Source organism: Aquarana catesbeiana, linkage group LG08 (assembly GCF_042186555.1).
Source record: "Aquarana catesbeiana isolate 2022-GZ linkage group LG08, ASM4218655v1, whole genome shotgun sequence".
Lineage (NCBI taxonomy): Eukaryota > Metazoa > Chordata > Amphibia > Anura > Ranidae > Aquarana > Aquarana catesbeiana.
This window is the reverse complement of record NC_133331.1, coordinates 157,759,101-157,777,456: the sequence shown is the minus strand read 5'-3', so window position 1 is coordinate 157,777,456 and position 18,356 is coordinate 157,759,101. Positions and strand designations below refer to the sequence as shown.

Below are 18,356 nucleotides of genomic sequence, written 5' to 3'. Positions count from 1 at the left end.
AACACACTTAACCCCTTGATCGCCCCCTAGTGTTTAACCCCTTCCCTGCCAGCGACATTTACACAGTAATCAGTGCATTGTTATAGATCGCTGTATAAATGCCAACGGTCCCAAAATATTGTCAAAAGTGTCCGATCTGTCCGCCGTAATGTCGCAGCCATGATAAAAAAAATTGCAGATCACCGCCATTACTAATAAAAAAATTAATAATAAAAATAATAAATTAATAATAAAAATGGCAAAAATCTATCCCCTATTTTGTAGACACGATAACTTTTGTGCAAACCAATCAATATATGCTTATTTTTTTTTACCAAAAATATGTAGAAGAATACATATTGGCCTAAACTGAGAAAGAAATTAGTTTTTTTATATACTTTTTTGGAATATTATAGCAAAAAAGTAAAAAATATTGCTTTTTTTTTCAAAATTGTCGCTCTTTTTTGTTTATAGCGCAAAAAAATAAAAACCGCAGAGGTGATCAAATACCACCAAAAGAAAGCTCTATTTGGGGGAAAAAAGGACGTCAATTTTGTTTGGGTGCAACGTCGCACGACCATGCAATTGTCATTAAAACGACGCAGTGCCGAATCGCAAAAAGTGCTCTGGTCAGGAAGGGGGTAAAATCTTCTGGGGCTGAAGTGGTTAATGTCTATGGGTCCAAAAACTCCTTAATACATGCAAAATAAAAGTTTGTGTGTGTTTTTTTTTTTTTTTAGTGTTGGGTGACTGTGCATACAAGTGTGAACAAGGACAATTAGAAACAATAGGATTCTGCACGTTGAGCGTAGTCAGGCCTAGGAAAACAAGTTGAAATATACTTACATATGAATGAGGGCTAGAGCCATATGCACACTGGGCGTTTAGACCGCCTGCACACAATCCCAGCATTTTCATGCACCAGGAGGCAAAGGTGCAGCATCCAGCCCCACTGCTTTCAGCCTGTTAAAGTCTATACATGGCTGAAACATGATGCTGTATTGGGCAGTATGAGTTTAGCGTGTATGCCTGGAACGCAAGCATTCTGAGCAGACATCCCTAAATGCGTATACATGAAAATTGCGAGATTGGATGCGCACAGGCTAAAAGACCAGCGGGTATGCGGCCTAAAGCAGGAAAAATTGATCTTGGAAGCATAAGGCCTTTCGTACAGACGCTTGTTGATTGGCCATTTGTTTATGTAGCTGAAGCTACCAGGAGCGGTGTGCAGGCAGCCTATAGGGACGCAGCGAACACAAGCGGTGTGCGTTTGGGGCCGCTCACCCATCAAATTTTGATGAACAGCTGTCTGTACAGCCACTCCGTCCTTAAACTAAGGTTAGACTATTGCGGGTCCTGCGTGCTGCATTTGTTTGAATGACTTGCTGTACCTGCGGTTAAATGGTCCTCTTTTTCCAAGAAGCAGCTGAATGCTGCTGCGGCACCGTGTAGTTTCATGCACCCGAAATCATGCTGTGTTTTCAAATTCATGGGTGGGGGGGACGTTGGGTCGCATTAGGAATTATTTGCACCCCCAGCACATCTCCTAAGAGCAGTGCATTATGGGTTGGTGAACACTTGTGATTTACACGTTTACCAACAATAGCGTGAACCTAACGTCGGCCGCCGGCACGTGGCTCCTGGTGCCTCCAACTGCATAAACAAATAGCCGTATGGGCCACACCACCCATGGGAATAAGGCCTACACTTGTTTATCTATCCCACAGGACGTCTATGTTTAGAAAACCTAAAGACAGGAGTTCCAATGTTAATGTAATGCAACTACCAGAACCTCATTTGAAATAAGTGACTATTTCTGATTATTACATATCTGCACAACTTTCATAGTCGATAAATTCTTACAACACTCTGTTATAGTTCTGTTCCCTAGAAAATCACCTCACAGGAGAGTCACTTAGAATTCCCGCGCTGACGTCACTTCCGCCTCTACCAGCATGGAGGGGAGTCCGTACTTGACGTCTAAGTTGTGCGACAGGCAGCTGAATGCGTCACTTGCGGTTGCCATGGGAAACCGGCAGATTTGACAGGAGGCTTGGAGACCGGGTTTCGGGCAGACATCGGTGGGAGGAGGCGATCGCTGTATGTATGTAGTGACAGGCCGATAGCAGATTCGGAATGAGAGCTTGGCTGCATTGCCGATTGTGTGTGGAAGTGTCACATGACCTTTGCCTCATTGCAGTCAGTCGATGTTATCGTCCTACATCCTCCCCGGCCATTTCTAGTCATGGATCGGTATTGTGTGTGAGGCATGGATCGGTATTGTGTGATGTCTACAACATCCGATTAGTGAAAATATTACAGAAAAATCCCCCAGGGACACATTGGTGCAGAGGTGATGATGATGTGAGACAGCATCCTGTCATCTCTTCTCTGCACTCTACCGGCTTTTTTTTTATTTTGGAATGTGCAGCTTGATATCCTCCTGTCCATAGACCTGCATGGGCCATTCCATCAATGGGGATCCATTGTTCAATCTTCTATTTCAGGGACAAAATGTCTGCTGACAGATCTCTAAATATCTGAGGATGAAATACTATAACTGGCCATACAGTCTGATCGTACAATCTCTGGCCATACACTGTACAGTCTGATCGTACAATCTCTGGCCATACACTGTACAGTCTGATCGTACAATCTCTGGCCATACACTGTACAGTCTGATCGTACAATCTCTGGCCATACACTGTACAGGCTGATCGTACAATCTCCTTTAGATTTACCATAGCTTTGTACGAGGACGAAACTAAAGCATCCATTCATATGGTATCAAATCAGACCAGTCCCCTGCACTACATAGCTGATGATACTAGATCTAAAGCTGGACATACATAATACAATCTGATTGTAATCTCCTTTATCAAGACTATGTCAACAATCCTAAACAACCCATTCAGTTTATGTCCAATCAGGCAGGCCCTATCAGAAGATTTTATCGTATAGATTTGAAGATTGTATCAGTTTGTACAGTGTATGGTAGAGTTGCCACCTCATCCCTTTAAACCCGAACACATATGAATTACACAGGTTGTGTGGATAATTGAATGCAGGTAAGGCACTAAGTGAGTTTAATTACTATCTTAATCAGTCACAGTTCCTGTGTAATTAATATGTGTTCGGGTTTAAAGGGATGAGGTGGCAACCCTAGTGTATGGTCACCTTAAAGCGGAACTTCCCCTTTAAGAACTCCTGACCCCCTGACATGCCACATTTGGCATGTCATTTTTTTTTGTGGGGGGTATACCTTGTTTTGACAGGTACCCCGCTCCCACTTCCACTCATGCCCTCTAGTCGACTCGAGCGGAAGTTCTCCTCTCCCCCTCCCTCCCTACGATCTACTGAGACACGTCACAGGTAAGGATGAGCTCCTGCTTGTTCGCACAGCCCGCCAGGAAGTCGGGACTGCACTGCGCTAATCATAGGCAGTGAGACATTTCCCGATCTCTGCAGCCACGCATCAGGACAATGTCTCACTGCCTGGGATTAGCACAGTGCAGTCCCGACTTCCTGGCGGGCTGTGCGAACAAGCAGGAGCTCATCCTTAATCACAGATCCCAGAAGATTGCCCGGCCATTGAGAAGGCGCAGCACGACTCGCGCATGCGCAGTGTGCACCTAGCTGTGAAGCTATTACAGCCAGGTGCCCACACTTGTGATGGCGCCAGAGAGAACCGAGGGCTCGGGCAGCCGCTTTGCTGGATCCTGGGATAGATGAGTGTGTGTTTCAAGTCAGCAGGTACACTTTTTGTAGATTCTGACTTTTAATAAAAACAAAACCGAGTGGAATTTCACTTTAAGGCTACTTTCACACTTACCGGCCATTAGCGGTAAAGCGCTGCTCATTTTAGCGGCGCTTTACTGCTGTTTAAGCGGCACTTTTGCGCCATTTTTTGGCCGCTAGCGGAGCTCTTTTAACCCTAAAGAAAGGGTTAAAAACTCCTGTGTTGCGGCGCTTCGGAAGCACTTTTCAGGCGCTACTGCAGAAGAGTCCTGTGTGTGTTTGGCTCCGTTTCAGGTCCGAATTCAGGCAAAAATTCGGACCTGAAACGGTGAACAGGGATGTACCGGACTCCCTCCTGTGCCCCACGCTGCACATAGTGTGAGCCCAGCCTCAGGAGATAATCATAACCATAACCATTACATGAGACTCCTAGAGATCACTTTCATTACAGTCCCCCTAAATATTACCTGTAACCCATTTGGTATTTCTTCTAGCAAGATCCATTCTAAAAGATCAGAGGAATTAAAAAAAAAAAAAAAATCTATATATATATATATATATAGATAAATATATATAAAAAATAGACAGCACTGAAAAAATAAAATTGTGTGCAAAAATAAACCAAAAAAAAGAATAACCAGTCTAAAAATGATTGTCCTTCACTGGCCTATGTAAGCACTTAGGTAAAGGAAACATACACTATTGTGTTTAGGAGCCCTGAGGGCCACATAGTAAGTTCCACAGGGTCACAGGTTGGGCACTAGGGGTATAGGACAGTGGTCGCCAACCTTTCCGACCTCATGGACCACTAAATTCACAATTTTGAATCCTGCAGACCACTAACATGAATTTTACATGCCTTCTACACACAATGCTCTGGCTCTCCCGGGATAGAGCCAGGACTACAGAGGAGGCATCAGGTATCAATGTGCACTGATGGCATTGACTTTCAGCACGCATTGAGAGCAACATTGGGCGGTATACATTCTCCACAATGGTGATTTGCGGCAGAACCCCTGGGGACCACCTAAATTTTCTCGTGGACCATCAGTGGTCGGCGATCGCTGATATAGCCCACCCTCTTCCATCATCTTTCTTGCTCTTGTTTTTTTGTATATACTACTTTTTTTCCTTAACTACTTCAAAACCAGGCACATTCCCCCCTTCCTGCCCAAGCCAATTTTCAGCTTTCAGCGCTGTCACTTTTTAAATTGGTCATGCTACACTGTACCCAAACAAAGTTTTTATCATTTTGTTCCCACAAATAGAGCTTGCTTTTGGTGGTATTTGATCACCTCTGTGGTTCTTATTTTTTGCTAAACAAATAAAAAAAGACTGAAAATTTTGAAAAAGTAAAAAGTTTTTCTTTTTCTGTTATAAAATTGTGTAAATAAGTAAGTTTTCTCCTTCACTGATGGGCACTGATGAGGCTGCACTGATGGGCACTGATAAGGCTGCACCGATGAGGTGGCACTGATATGCAGCACTGATGGGCATTGATAGGCAGCACTGATTGGCACTGGTGGGCACTGATAGGCGACACGGGCGCTGAAAGGCTGCACTGATGGGTACTTATGAGTGGCCCTGATAGGCGGCACTGATGGGTCGCATTGATAGGCATGACTGATGGCACTGGCAGGCATTGCTGATTGGCATATGCCTGGGCACTGATTGACATATCCCTGGTGGTCTAGGGTGGCATACCTGGTGGGCGTCCTTTGTGGACGTCCCTGGTGATCCTGGCGGCATCCCTGGTGGTCCTGGGTGGGCATCCGCAGGGGGGCTGCGCTGATAAACAATCAGCACAGACCCCCCGTCAGGAGAGCAGCCGATCGGCTCTCCTCTACTCACGCCTGTCAGACGCGAGTGAGGAAAAGCCGATAAACGTCTCTTCCTGTTTACACTGTGATCAGCGGTGATTGGACACGGCTGATCACGTGGTAAAGAGCCTCTGTCAGAGGCTGTTTACCGAGATCGATGTTGCGGTGTGTCAGACTGACACCACAACAGCGATCGCCACTCTGCATGCCCCCTAGGGCGTGCAATCGCGGCTTATTCTGCTGGACGTCATACGATGCCCAGTCAGGATAACTGAACCACTTCCCGGCCGTCATTTTGCTATAGGCCAGGCGGGAAGTGGTTAAAGTTGATGTAAACCTGATTCATGAAATTTGAGCTGGGCACATATATCTGCAGTGTTTTGTTATCTCTTGTCAAAGCACTATGTCCCGTAGCTGTCTCCGTTCTTTTGTTATCATCCTGATAACTTCTGACAAGTTCTCCATCAACTGAGATAAAAGCAGCCTGAGTTTTGTGTTGGGGAGGATGCTATAATTAGATTAGCAGAACTATTCAACGAACAGTTCTGAAAGTCTCTAAGTAAAAGGAGAGGGGGGTGTGTGCCTTTTCTCCAATCAGCTGTCTTGGCTGTATGCCTAGGCTTCTCTGCAGTGCTGACCAGGAAGAGAAAATCTCCTAACACGATCTGAACTTTCTAAAGAATATATAAAGCTGAAGACAGCAGATATACATGTAGGGCATAGTTGCCAACAGTCCCGATTTTCCCGGGACAATCCCGATTTTGGGACCCTCGTCCCGATTGGAGAGTGTCCCGAATCGGGATTTTCCATAAGGAAAATCGGGAATGTTGGTTTTTTTTTTTTTTTTTTTTTTTTTTTTTTTTTGGAGCAGCGGGCTCCAGCAAAATGGCGGCCGGCGCTGCCGCTCTAGCTGCCTCTAGTGGAGAGGGGAAGGGGGCTCGATCCGTGCAGCCAATGAAGCGGCTTCTTTGGCTGCACGGCCCCTCCCCTCTCCACTGAAGCGAGCAGAAGACACGGCGCCGGCGCCGTGTCTTCCTGAAAGTTCCCCAGCCCCGTACTGCGCAAGCGCTGCGCCTGCGCAGTACAGGGGGTCCGCCATTGCCGAGGGGAACTTTCTCGGCAGAACACCGGCCGCTCCTCCACTGAGCGGGGGCCGGGCTGCATTGAGGGGGGGAGGCTGCACTAACTGAGGGGGGGCTGCACTAACTGAGGGGGGGCTGCACTAACTGAGGGGGGGGCTGCAGTGAGGGGGGCTGCACTAACTGAGGGAGGGCTGCAGTGAGGGGGGCTGCACTAACTGAGGGGGGGCTGCAGTGAGGGGGGCTGCACTAACTGAGGGAGGGCTGCAGTGAGTGGGGCTGCACTAACTGAGGGGGGGCTGCAATAACTGAGGGGGGGCTGCACTAACTGAGGGGGGGGCTGCACTGAGGGGAGGCTGCACTGAGGGGGGCTGCACTGAGGGGGGAGGCTGTACTAACTGGGGGGGGCTGCACTGAGGGGAGGCTGCACTAACTGGGGGGGCTGCACTAAGGGGGGGAGGCTGCACTAACTGAGTGGGGCTGCACTGAGGGTGGGCTGCACTAACTGAAGGGGGGCTGCACTGAGGGTGGGCTGCACTAACTGAAGGGGGGCTGCACTGAGGGGGGGCTGCATTAACTGAGGGGGGGCTTCACTGAGGGGGGGCTGCACTGAGGGGGGGCTGCACTAACTGAGGGGGGGCTGCACTAACTGAGGGGGGGGCTGCACTGGCGGGGGCACCTGATGCAAGGACAGACTCTGGCGGGGGCACCTGATGCAAGGACAGACTCTGCTGGTGGCAGGCGACGTGGCTAGTGACACGCTCAGGGATCCCACTGATTCTGCATTATGGTGAGTTGAATGATTTAATTTTATATTACAATGTAATAATAGAAATAATGCGCTTCAATCATCCTGACACCATAACAACCATGGTGCCGGGATGATTGAAGCGTTAACACCAGGTGTTTGGAGTATCTTTATCTGCTGATTGTTAAACTTTCTAGAATACACATATTTCTATTGTTGTGTAGGACCTGGGGCTGCTGTCCCGTCATTCCTCTCTCCCCCTTTCCCTCTCCCCCATTCATCTCAGACTCTAACCATACCCTCTTGAGCCACGCCCTCTTTCCGCGTAAGCCACGCCCTCTTTCCGCGAAAGCCACGCCCACTTTCCGCGTAAGCCACGCCCACTTTCCGCGTAAGCCACGCCCATTTTTCGCCGCGACGCGCTTCGCGCGCCGCAACTATTATTTTTTACTAGGCCACGCCTACAAACGAATGCCCCGCCTCCTAATTATTGATTGGCTCCGCCTACAGCAAAAAAAAGTGTCCCACATATTTTTTTTTCAATGTTGGCAACTATGGTAGGGAGATTTGTTTCAATTCTGAGGCTGTTCACTTCACTGGGTATATGTGAGGGTTCACATCCACTTTAAGGGACCTTTAACATGGGCGGACTCAGGCAGTGGATCTGCCTGCTCAGTGGGGGAATCTGTCTGCTAATCCCCGCTGAGATGACAGATCACAGCCTGCTTTGCTCTATGGGGTGGTCAGATCTTGATCATCTGACTGTCATCCCCCATACAGTATGTCTGTTTTTAGAGGATAGCATCGGATGTCAGCGGGTGTCAGTGGACATGTCCGTTGACACCTGTCGCTCCTTAAAGGGCAATGTATGGTCCGATCGCGTCTGCCTGAAAAACTGACAGGCGAACCCGATCGGTCCACTCGTGTGAAAGGGACCTTATCTTTTCTTTGTCTTGTTAATTTGCCATCTCGTATATACAATATTTTTATAGTATATTATGTAGTATACAATTTCTTATGATCTGCAACTACTTCTTGTTATCCACATACTTATATATATACTAAGATGTTTTGTCTTCCCTTAGATGTTAAAATTGAATAAAAAAAATGTTACAAAAAATAAATAAAGCAGGATACAGAGGTGCAGACAAGATTGTAACCCTGTAAACATATACTTTGATATTCATGAAGGTCTTTGTTAGGCAGTTTTGTAAATACTAAACTCACCTTTTCAAAAAGTTTACTGATTACTGTATAAAGTCAAGGAATAAACTTGATGTCGGTCACATAATTGTCATCTGTAATTCTTTGTAATTTATTTGAACAGTCCAGAATGCATATGAAAGCTTTCCATGTTTTTTTTTACAACAGACACATGACCATATGTGCCAGAAATCACATGTATTCTTTTGACAAATTAGTTCTGGAATCACATTTTATATTGAATTAGTGTTGTCTAGAAACACACACTGATGCAAACAGAGCTTTCAAAGACTGTTCTGTATGTTCCTGGAATTGAATTACTCGGTGCATTATCAGAGCAGGTGTTTACTCTGCTTTTGGTACTACTACGATCTTTAATAATATAATGCAAAGTATTCATTTTTCTATTTTTACGAAAGGTAAGTATTTTTGCAGCTTCAGACATTTCCAGTGTTGGTAAATATTGTTAGATTACTTAAGCCTTTTCTTTATATGTTTTGAAAGACTTGTCTTGTTATTTGGTTCAGCAACTGCTAAGATTCTGGCACAGAAGAGTAGATTGCTGTGTTGATGGTCCAGATGCTTGATTAAGTAATTGTCAAATTAAGGCTAGGGTTAAGGGTTTAGCATATTATGTTGAAGTTAGGCTAAATTTCTTACTTAGACATACAGTACAGGACACGGGCTTGATATTCATAGACCTTGGGTTGTAGGTCGTACCTTCAGATAATAGGACACTGTCAAAGCTTTTGAGGACACCTGGACATCCCGCTCTAATCCTACCCCAGGATAACAATGCAGCTGCGGTATTGCTTGAAGTTCCTAGAAGTCTCTAAAGAGTTGTATTAGACAGAGGTTTACATACACTCACTTCATTTGAAGTGCTTTTCTGGGTCATTATTTTCAATGTACTCTTCAGGGCTGATTACATATCCTTTATACATAGATCTTTGGGGTAGTATTCTCTTGTGGTCCCTGGCAGTGCCCCCTCTCACCTTCTAAATGCTGATCTCCCCATGGATGCATGTGGATGATTTTTATCTTATCTATTTTTTATCCACCATTAACTCCTGAAGAAGATGGAAATCATTGAAACACGTAGAGTCGATGGTTCATATTTTTGCAAGAATGTTGTGATTATGCTTATGTTTAGAAGGTGGTGATCCATAGGAGAAGTATAGTCAATATAGCTTTGGCTGTACTCATTTATTTATTTATTACAGGTACTTGTATAGAGCCATCAAGCTATGCAGCACTTTACATATATATTGCACATTTACATCAGTCTCTGCCCTCAAGGAGCTTACAATCTAAGGCCTGTAACTCACATTCATACTTACACATACTAGGGGCAATTTAGACAGGAGCCAGTTAACCCACCAGCATGTCTTTGGCATGTGGGAGGAAACCTGAGTACCCGGAGGAAACCCATGCAGACTCCAGGCAGGTAGTGCCCTGGTTATGATTCAAATCGACAACCCTATTCAGAATAATAGACCGGCAACAAGGGGAATATAAGCATTTTGGTGTCCTGTTTTACTGTGTGTGAGTCTTGTATTGTGCACAATTATGTACTATTGTCTAACTGTTTAAATAAAAACTATGTACTTTTATTATACTGTATGCAGTTTGTGAATCTTTCCAGAACTAAACTGTATTTAAATGCCACAAACTGAAATGCTCTTTAATTCATTTTTAAAATTGTATGAAAACTCTCCATCCATTCATGTCTCCATCCTTTGTTTTGTTGAGAAATCACTTTGAAAGACACTACCCTTGCAATTCTAGCTGCGGTTATCCTGAGTAAGGGCAGTTGAGTCTTGTAGCATTGACTTCCTGGAATCCATCAGTCCTTAGCTCAGGCATGCAGGCAGGAGGGTGTTCTTAGGTAAGAAAGCCCACCCTCGCTTACTTCAGATGGAAAAAAATAAATAAAAAATACCCCTGAAGACTCCTGAGATATACAACATCATTTTAGCCTAGCCCAAAAACCAGGAAGCAATTGAAGAAATGTAAAGAAAAATAGTTTAAAACAAGTAAATATAATATATCTGCCTATATCTTTTCTAAAGCTAGCAGCACAAGGATTAAAAATAGCTAATGTTGATTGAGTTTAGTTCCGCTTTAAAAAGTCCCTTACTCTTTCCTATATATTGTTTACACTCTGGATGTTGGTACCATTATACACATTGTTATATTGTTATTATTATACACAAAATATACACAACAATACCGGGTCCTTGTATACATTTCTGGTAATTAGGATGCAAATAAAGTTTAATCTATTAGGGCTAGGTTAAAGGGGTTGTAAAGGTTCAGGTTTTTAAAAAAAAAAAAAAAAAGTCATACTTACCACCGCTGTGCAGTTGGTTATGCACAGAGTGGCCCCGATCCTCCTCTTCGGGGGTCCCTCTGCGGCGCTCCTGGCTCCTCCTCTTCTAGAGTGTCCCGTCAGAGAAGCGCTCTCCTACAGGACACCGTGCGGGCGCGCTCCTGTGTCCTGCTGCTGCGTCTGTTGATGAAATGACCACGCCCCCTTATGACCTCACAGTCCCAGCATGCCCTGGGACTGTGATGTCAAGGGGGGCGGGGTCACCGCCTATATAAGTCATAGCAGAGCGCACAGACAGCATTACAGCCGGAGAGAGCGTTGTGTCAACATCTCTAGAAGAGAAGAGGGAAGAAGACGATCCAGATGTCCGGGCTCCTCCGGTAGCAAAAGAGCAGAAGATAGCAGAAGGAAGGAAGAAGGCACCAGAGAAGAACCAGAGAGCGTGGAGACGACACCGGAGAGAGGGAGAAGAGGCCTGAGAGACCCCTGAAGTCGGCAAAAGACCCCCGAAGTCGGAAGAAGACCCCTGGAGCTGCCTAATAAATTACTTTTAAAACCTGTGTAGTGTGTTTTTTTTTTTTTATTGACACTTTTTTTCCCTAAGTGAATGGGTAGGGGTACCATGTACCCCATACTCATTCACATTGGGTGGGGGGCCGGGATCTGGGTGCCCACTTTTTAAAGGGGGCTCCCGGATTCCGATAAGCCCCCCGCCCACAGACCCTGACAACCAACGGCCAGGGTTGTCGGGAAGAGGCCCTTGTCCTCGTCAACATGGGGACAAGGTGCTTTGGGGTGGGGGGGCCGCAGGGCCCCCCCCTCCCCCAAAGCATGTAGTTGAGTGCATGTGGCCTGGTATGGCTCAGGAGGTGGGGGCGCTCCCTCGTCCCCACCCCCTTTCCTAACCGGCCGGACTGCGTGCTTGGATAAGGGTCTGGTATGGATTTTGGGGGGAATTCCCCCTCGCGCTCGCCGCAATAGGAAAATGTGTTTTTCCTATTGCAGCCAGCGCGAGATGTACAGTGCCCTGTGGCCGAGAACCAGTGCGATGGGTTCGCACTGGAAACATTCTCACGGCCGCGTACTGTAGTTTGTACAAAAGTCCGATGCTTTTGTGTACACACGATCAGACTTTGCTCCATCGGACCTTTGTTGCCGGAAAGTTTGTCCGTTCGCACAGCCAACAAAAGTCCGATGGAAACAGAATAAGTTTGTCCGATGGAGCGCACACACGGTCGGATGTTGCTCCAAAACAGCTAATTTGCATGTTTGTTGTCAAAAAGTCCGATCGTGTGTACGGGCCTTTAGAAACAATCTCAAATTTTGGGTTGTCCCTAGAACAGTAATTAAAGGAAAATCTTCCAAATGGTATACTAGTTCTGGTGACCTTGGAGACAACCTGGGATTCCCTCACTTTGAAGGGATTTCTTCTCACTTTCTGTTCTGGCTTTGAGACTGAAAGTGAAGGTCAATTTGCCCAATGGAGCACAAAAAGTAAACAAATCTGTCGCGTTATAACCCTCTCTTACCCCATCTGAAATGAGAAAAAATACATTTTTTGTTTTGTGCTGCTTTAAGTTTGTGGGTTTTATACAGAGATAAAGTTGTTGTAAAGACTAAACTCGCCAAACAGGCCTCTAGAAATTAATCAATTCACATGTTGGCCTCATTGAATAAAGCAAGAAAAATCGCTTGTTTAATACTCTTTATAGAATTCTTTTAAACTTGGTCACTTGACTGCAATTTCCCGCAGATTGGAATAATGTGAAACTGGTGGGTGTGTAGGACAGAGCAATTCTTACATCACTGCTAGAAGTGGCGTGGGACAGCTGGGACATGGGATGCCAAGGAAACGTATCAGAGCATGTGCAATGCTGGGGCTTTCGAATCCATTAGAACACAGGGGCATGCATGGAAGAATGATTCTGCAGCGTTAAATAATTATATAACCCTGGGAAATAAACTATTTGTACAACGTTGTATAAGATCCACCTAATCTTTTTTTTTTTTGTGTTTTGTATTGTGTATATGTGTGTCTATACATGGAAAAGTTAATTACTGTAATCATATTTTTTTTTTTTTTGTAGGTGTTTTCGATAGTCCTATTGAACATTTCAGGCTGCCTTTATGATGTCTAAAAACAAGAGCAGTAGCAGGTAAATATAAATATATATTGTGCCAAACAGATAACTAGTAAATGTGTTGATGAAATGTACAGCTTGTATAAGACCCCTTTCACACTGAGGCGGTTTTTAGGTGTTTTAGCGCCTGTAAAGCGCCTGAAAACTGCCTCTCGTACCTCCCCAGTGTGAAAGCCTGAGTGCTTTCACACTGGGCGGTGCGCTTGTGGGACGGGAAAAAAAAATCCTGCAAGCAGCATCTTTGGGGCGGTGTAGGAGCACTACATACAGCACTCCTACACCGACCCTGCCCATTGGAATGAATGGGCAGCGCTTCTGAAGGGCCTGAAAAGCGTTTTGGAAGCGCCACAACATGGGTTCTTTTAACCCCTTTGGCCGCAAGCAGGGGTTAAAAGCACCCCGCAAATGGCTGAAAAGCACCGCTACCGCTAAAACTGGCGGCGCTTTACCGCTAACGGACCCGCCGCCCCAATGTGAAAGGGGTCCTAGATGTGCAGTTTATTAAAGTAGCCTTTGCATGCCCCAGAACCCAGATATATATATTTTTTTGGTATACAAACTGTTAAAGAGTATCACAGATACGGGTAATACAAAACAGATGACGATGTTTGTGTAGGGATACAAAACAGATTGTGAAAAAAATAAAGAAAACCATTAGAACGTTTTTAAAGAAAGTAACGGCATTTATTGAAATACCTGATGGTCATGGATGGAATCCAGAACAGAAACCATCACTATACCAAATAATCTCTTAAGTACATAATAGCCAAGAGAATATTTCCAAGTCAGACATAAAACTAATTATGGTTAGAAGTCCAAGCATCCCATTTAGCACTGAATTGCGGCATGGAATCATAAAATGTATTGAATATACGCTCCAGTGTTATGATGGAGTCATTATGAGAGAGTATTTGAGAGAACAAAATACTGCAAGATCTCCAGTTTAAAGCTATTGACCACAGGCATGCTACACAAAATGCATAGATGATAATTTACTAGTTTTTGTAGGATTCCTCTATCAACCTCACTAGCTGGGAAAAAAAAAAAAAAAATCTATGGCCAGCCTTACTGAAGTGACTTTTTCCAAAAACACTTTAATCACTTCAGCTCCAGAAAATGTTACCCCCTTCATGATGTTTTGTGCTATACCGCACTGTGTAATTGCGCGGTCATGCAATGCTGGAACCAAACAAAATTTATAGCATTTTTTCCACACCAGTAGAGCTTTCTTTCGGTGGTATTTGATCACCACTGGGTTTTTTTATTGTTTGCGATATAAATAAAAAAGGCAGAAAATTTGAGAAAAAATAACAATATTTTTTACCTTCTGCTATAAAACATATCCAATCAAAAAAAAAAAAAATCTCTTCATAACTTTTGTCCAAACTGTATTCTGCTATATGTCTTTGGTAACATAAAATCCCAATAAGTGTATATCGATTGGTCTGCGTGAAAATTATAGCGTCTACTAACTATGGTGTATATATACTGTAATTTTTTTTTTATTTATAGTGACTTATAACGGGACTACGGCGGGCAATCTGACGCTGGGGGGAACTGACTAACTGACACCACCAGTGACACTAATACAGTGATCAGTGATAATACTATACACTGTCACTGTACTAATGACACTGGCTGGGAAGGGGTTAAAAGAGAAGTTTGGGTTTGGGGGTTTTCCATACTTACCTAGGTGTATGCAGCATCAGTCCAATGCTGCATTTGTCCCCTGGCGCCTCCACACTGAGAACCGAGTGATTGAACATCGCCGATGGTGCAGTTCTCAGCCCCCCGAGTAGAGAGCTGCTGTCTGTCAATCAGCAGCTCTCTTCTCTGCTTCTCCTTGCTCACTGGAGTGCTGAGCTATGGAGGGGCGGGGAGCGGCCGTCTCAGGCTGTCAGCGGCTCTCTGAGAGGCTGAGATGGGTGTCGGTCCAGACTTTGTCGCGATGGACTGATTCCTGTGACGTCAGCAGAGAGTAGACTTCAGACCGCTCTCTGCTGAAAATGGGTCACAGGAGTGCAAAACGAATTGCACTCCTGTGACCCATAGGAAAAGCCCAGGCTGGATGTCTCCTTTAACATCTAGGGGCAATCAAGGAGTTAAATGTGTGCCTAGCTATGTGTAATGTGTGCTGGTTTTACTAATAGATCTCTAAGTTTCTCATCCCTTTGCAGGGATGAGAAACATAGAGATCGCTCCCTGTGTACAGAGCTCTATGTTGCAGGTCAACACAAAGTTCTGCTTTGTGAATGTAAATAGCTGATCAGCAGGTAGTGGCCGTGAATCATTGGCCAGGACTTGCTGACAGGCTCCTGCTGTGTACAATCAGCGGGTGCTGGTCAGGGGGCACACATGCGCGCACCCGATACCCAGAAGTAGACATCGATGTTACGGGTATGTCGCTTTGCCTACAGCGGCCGCCTATCCGCATAACATTTCGGTAGGGCGGTTGTTAAGTAGTTAAATGATATTCCCACGACACTCTCATAAAGAATAATGGTTGAATGCGTATTAGGCACATCACAACGCTTCAAGATGATGTTGAAATAATTTATTAAAGTGATAACATCACAGTGGTAAACTGCAGTGTTTGTGGGCCATGTAGGACCCTTTTGTTACATGGACGTTATCTTGATCCATGGTGTGCTGGCGATAAATGGTTTGACCTGTGTTCCTGTTGCTAGTGCGGTCATTTGAACTCTTAAGGTCCGTTCACACTATGTGCAGTTAGCTGCATGTTTCCTAATGGATAAATACAGGTAACTGCAATGACACAATAGTTTGTTTTTTAGATGGCCCTGCATGTCATCGCACAGGAAACTATGCGAACCGTGCTGCTGTGCAGCGACATGAATGAAGTGCCACTTTGTGCACGACTTATAAAGTTTAAAAAAAAAAAAACTGTGTAATGCGATAAAATGCGCATCACACAACCCCCTTCCGCACAGCTCTGTAGCCCAAACCAGCTGCTGCACACACACTAAACCAATGCCGTTTAGCACGTGGACTCGTGTGAACGGGCCCTAATAGTTTATTACAGAATACATGAAAATGGTTTAATAGCAAATAATTCTAGCCAACAATTTCCATGGAAAATGATCATTTCCTGATTTCTTTTTCTGATAGGCTTTTCAAACATTCTATTTTTGTTTTGTACACACACTGACTAAAATTTGAAATATGTTCCACATGGTGGAATATTCATGATGTTCTGTTGTGGATCATGGGCAGTAGGCAAAGCGCTCATCATGAATCATGTTTTTCTAGCTCATTAAATAAAAGCAATTAATCTAATTAGAGCTTGAGGAACAGTGTCACTGTAAGATATTTCAAAGTCTTATATAAATAGACTAATTAATAAATTGCCCACTGAATCATTCTTGGTGAAAACAAGACTTGGAGACTTACATATAAATCTTCTTTGCTTTCAGCATTAGGTTCCCATTATGCGGTTTTGTAAAATGAATTCTCATAGGCGATGGCTACACTTGGGTAATTGTGGATTTGGTGTCTTGGCTTCCTTTGTTCTACAGAGCTATGCCAATCATGGCACTGGCTGTATGCAATTACTAAACTACTAGGAGCTGGCCATGTGTTTGTGTGCATGGGGTGCTTGGTGGTAAATTTATCAATGCATTCATTAAAATCAGGGATCCTCAAACTACGGCCCTCCACCTGTTGCAGAACTACACGTCCCATGAGGCATTGTAAAGCTCTGACATTCACAGACATGACTAGGCATGATGGGAATTGTAGTTCCTGAACAACTGGAGGGCCGTAGTTTGAAGACCCCTGATTAAAATGCAGGGCCACTCTTGGGTGCAAAATCACGTACCTGTACGTGAATTTTTTCTTCAGCTCTGGGGCACGCACATGCGGCACCGGAGCCCCGCTCCCACTGTGATTGTATACAGCGGGAGCCAATCAGCGGGTCTGCCGGGAACCCAGCGCTCGTTCCGAGAGAGGCAGAACGACGATCTGCGATCTGCCTATGTAAACAAGGCAGATCGCCATTCTGCTAGTAAGGAAGACAGAAATCTTGTGTTTCTGCTAGGCAGGAACACAGCTCTCTGTCTTCCTACAGTTAAACCATCCCCCACACAGTAAGAAAGTACTCCTAGGGAACACATTTAACCCTTTGATCGCCCCTATGTTAACCCCCTCCCTGCCAGTGTCATTAGTACAGTTACCATGCATTTTTTTTTTAGTACTGATCACTATATTGGTCACTGGTCCCCAAAAAATGTCAAAAGTTTCAGTTCGGTGTCCAACTTGTCTGCCACGATGTCACAGTCCTGCTAAAAATCGCCAATCGCCGCCATTAGTAGTAAAAAAAAAAAAAAGTCCATAAATCTATCCCATAGTTTGTAGACGCTATAACTTTTGCGCAGACCAATCAATATACGCTTATTGGGATTTTTTTTACCAAAAACATGTAGCATAATACATATTGGCCTAAATTGATGAAGAAATTAGATTATTTTTTTTTTTCACATTTTTATATTGAATATGTTTTATAGCAGAAAGTAATAAATATTGTGTTTTTTTTTTTTTTCAAAATTGTCGGTCTTTTTTTGTTTATAGCACAAAAAATAAAAACCTTAGAGGTGATAAAATACCACTAAAAGAAAGCTCATTGTGGGGAAAAAAGACATCAATTTAATTTGGGTACAGTGACGCATGACCGCGCAATTGTCAGTTAAAGCAACACAGTGCCGTATGGCAAAAAATGGCCTGGTCTGTGGGGGGGGTGAACCTTCCAGAGCTGAAGTGGTTAAAAGGGAATTCCTATCACTTTGGGACATTTCATTTAACTTCCTGCCACATCTCTGGGACAGGAAGTTTAGGGAAATTTCCCCAATGGTACAAATAAGGCAATACATATACACTTTAAAGTGGGATTGTAGTTTTTGTCCCTTTTTCCCACAAATAGAGCTTTCTTTTGGTGGTATTTGATGACCTCTGCGTTTTTTATTTTTTGTGCTATAAACAAAAAAAAAAGACTGATAATTTTGGGGGAAAAAAAAACAATATTTTTTACTTTCTGTTATAAAACACATCCAATCAAAAAATTGAAAAAATCAAATTTCTTCATAAATTTAGGCCAATATGTATTCTGCTACATATTTTTGGAAAAAAAATCCCAATACGCATACATTGATTGGTTTGTGCAAAAGTTATAGAGTCTACAAACTATTTTTATTTTTTTTATTCTTGAATTTTTACTAGTAATGGCAGCTATCAGCAACTTATACTGGGACTGCGATATTGCAGCGGACAGTAGGACACTAACAGTTCTGGTTACACCTTTTG

The 18,356-nt window shown here is 44.1% G+C and overlaps 1 protein-coding gene across 2 annotated transcripts in view; it reads left to right on the top strand.

Annotated features, from left to right (window-relative positions):
* The first annotated feature begins 1,939 nt into the window (after window positions 1-1,939).
* The window catches only part of FBXL15 (F-box and leucine rich repeat protein 15), an 81,464-nt gene continuing 65,047 nt past the window's right edge, over window positions 1,940-18,356 (top strand). Inside the window, exons 1-2 of one of the 2 annotated variants that reach the window (XM_073596609.1) lie at window positions 1,940-2,079; window positions 12,987-13,055. In XM_073596609.1, coding sequence (XP_073452710.1) covers window positions 13,027-13,055 — 29 coding nt within the window. In that variant the 5' untranslated portion in view covers window positions 1,940-2,079; window positions 12,987-13,026. Of the gene's footprint in view, window positions 2,084-12,986; window positions 13,056-18,356 lie in introns of both variants that reach the window. The other variant, XM_073596611.1, reaches the window with a different exon arrangement.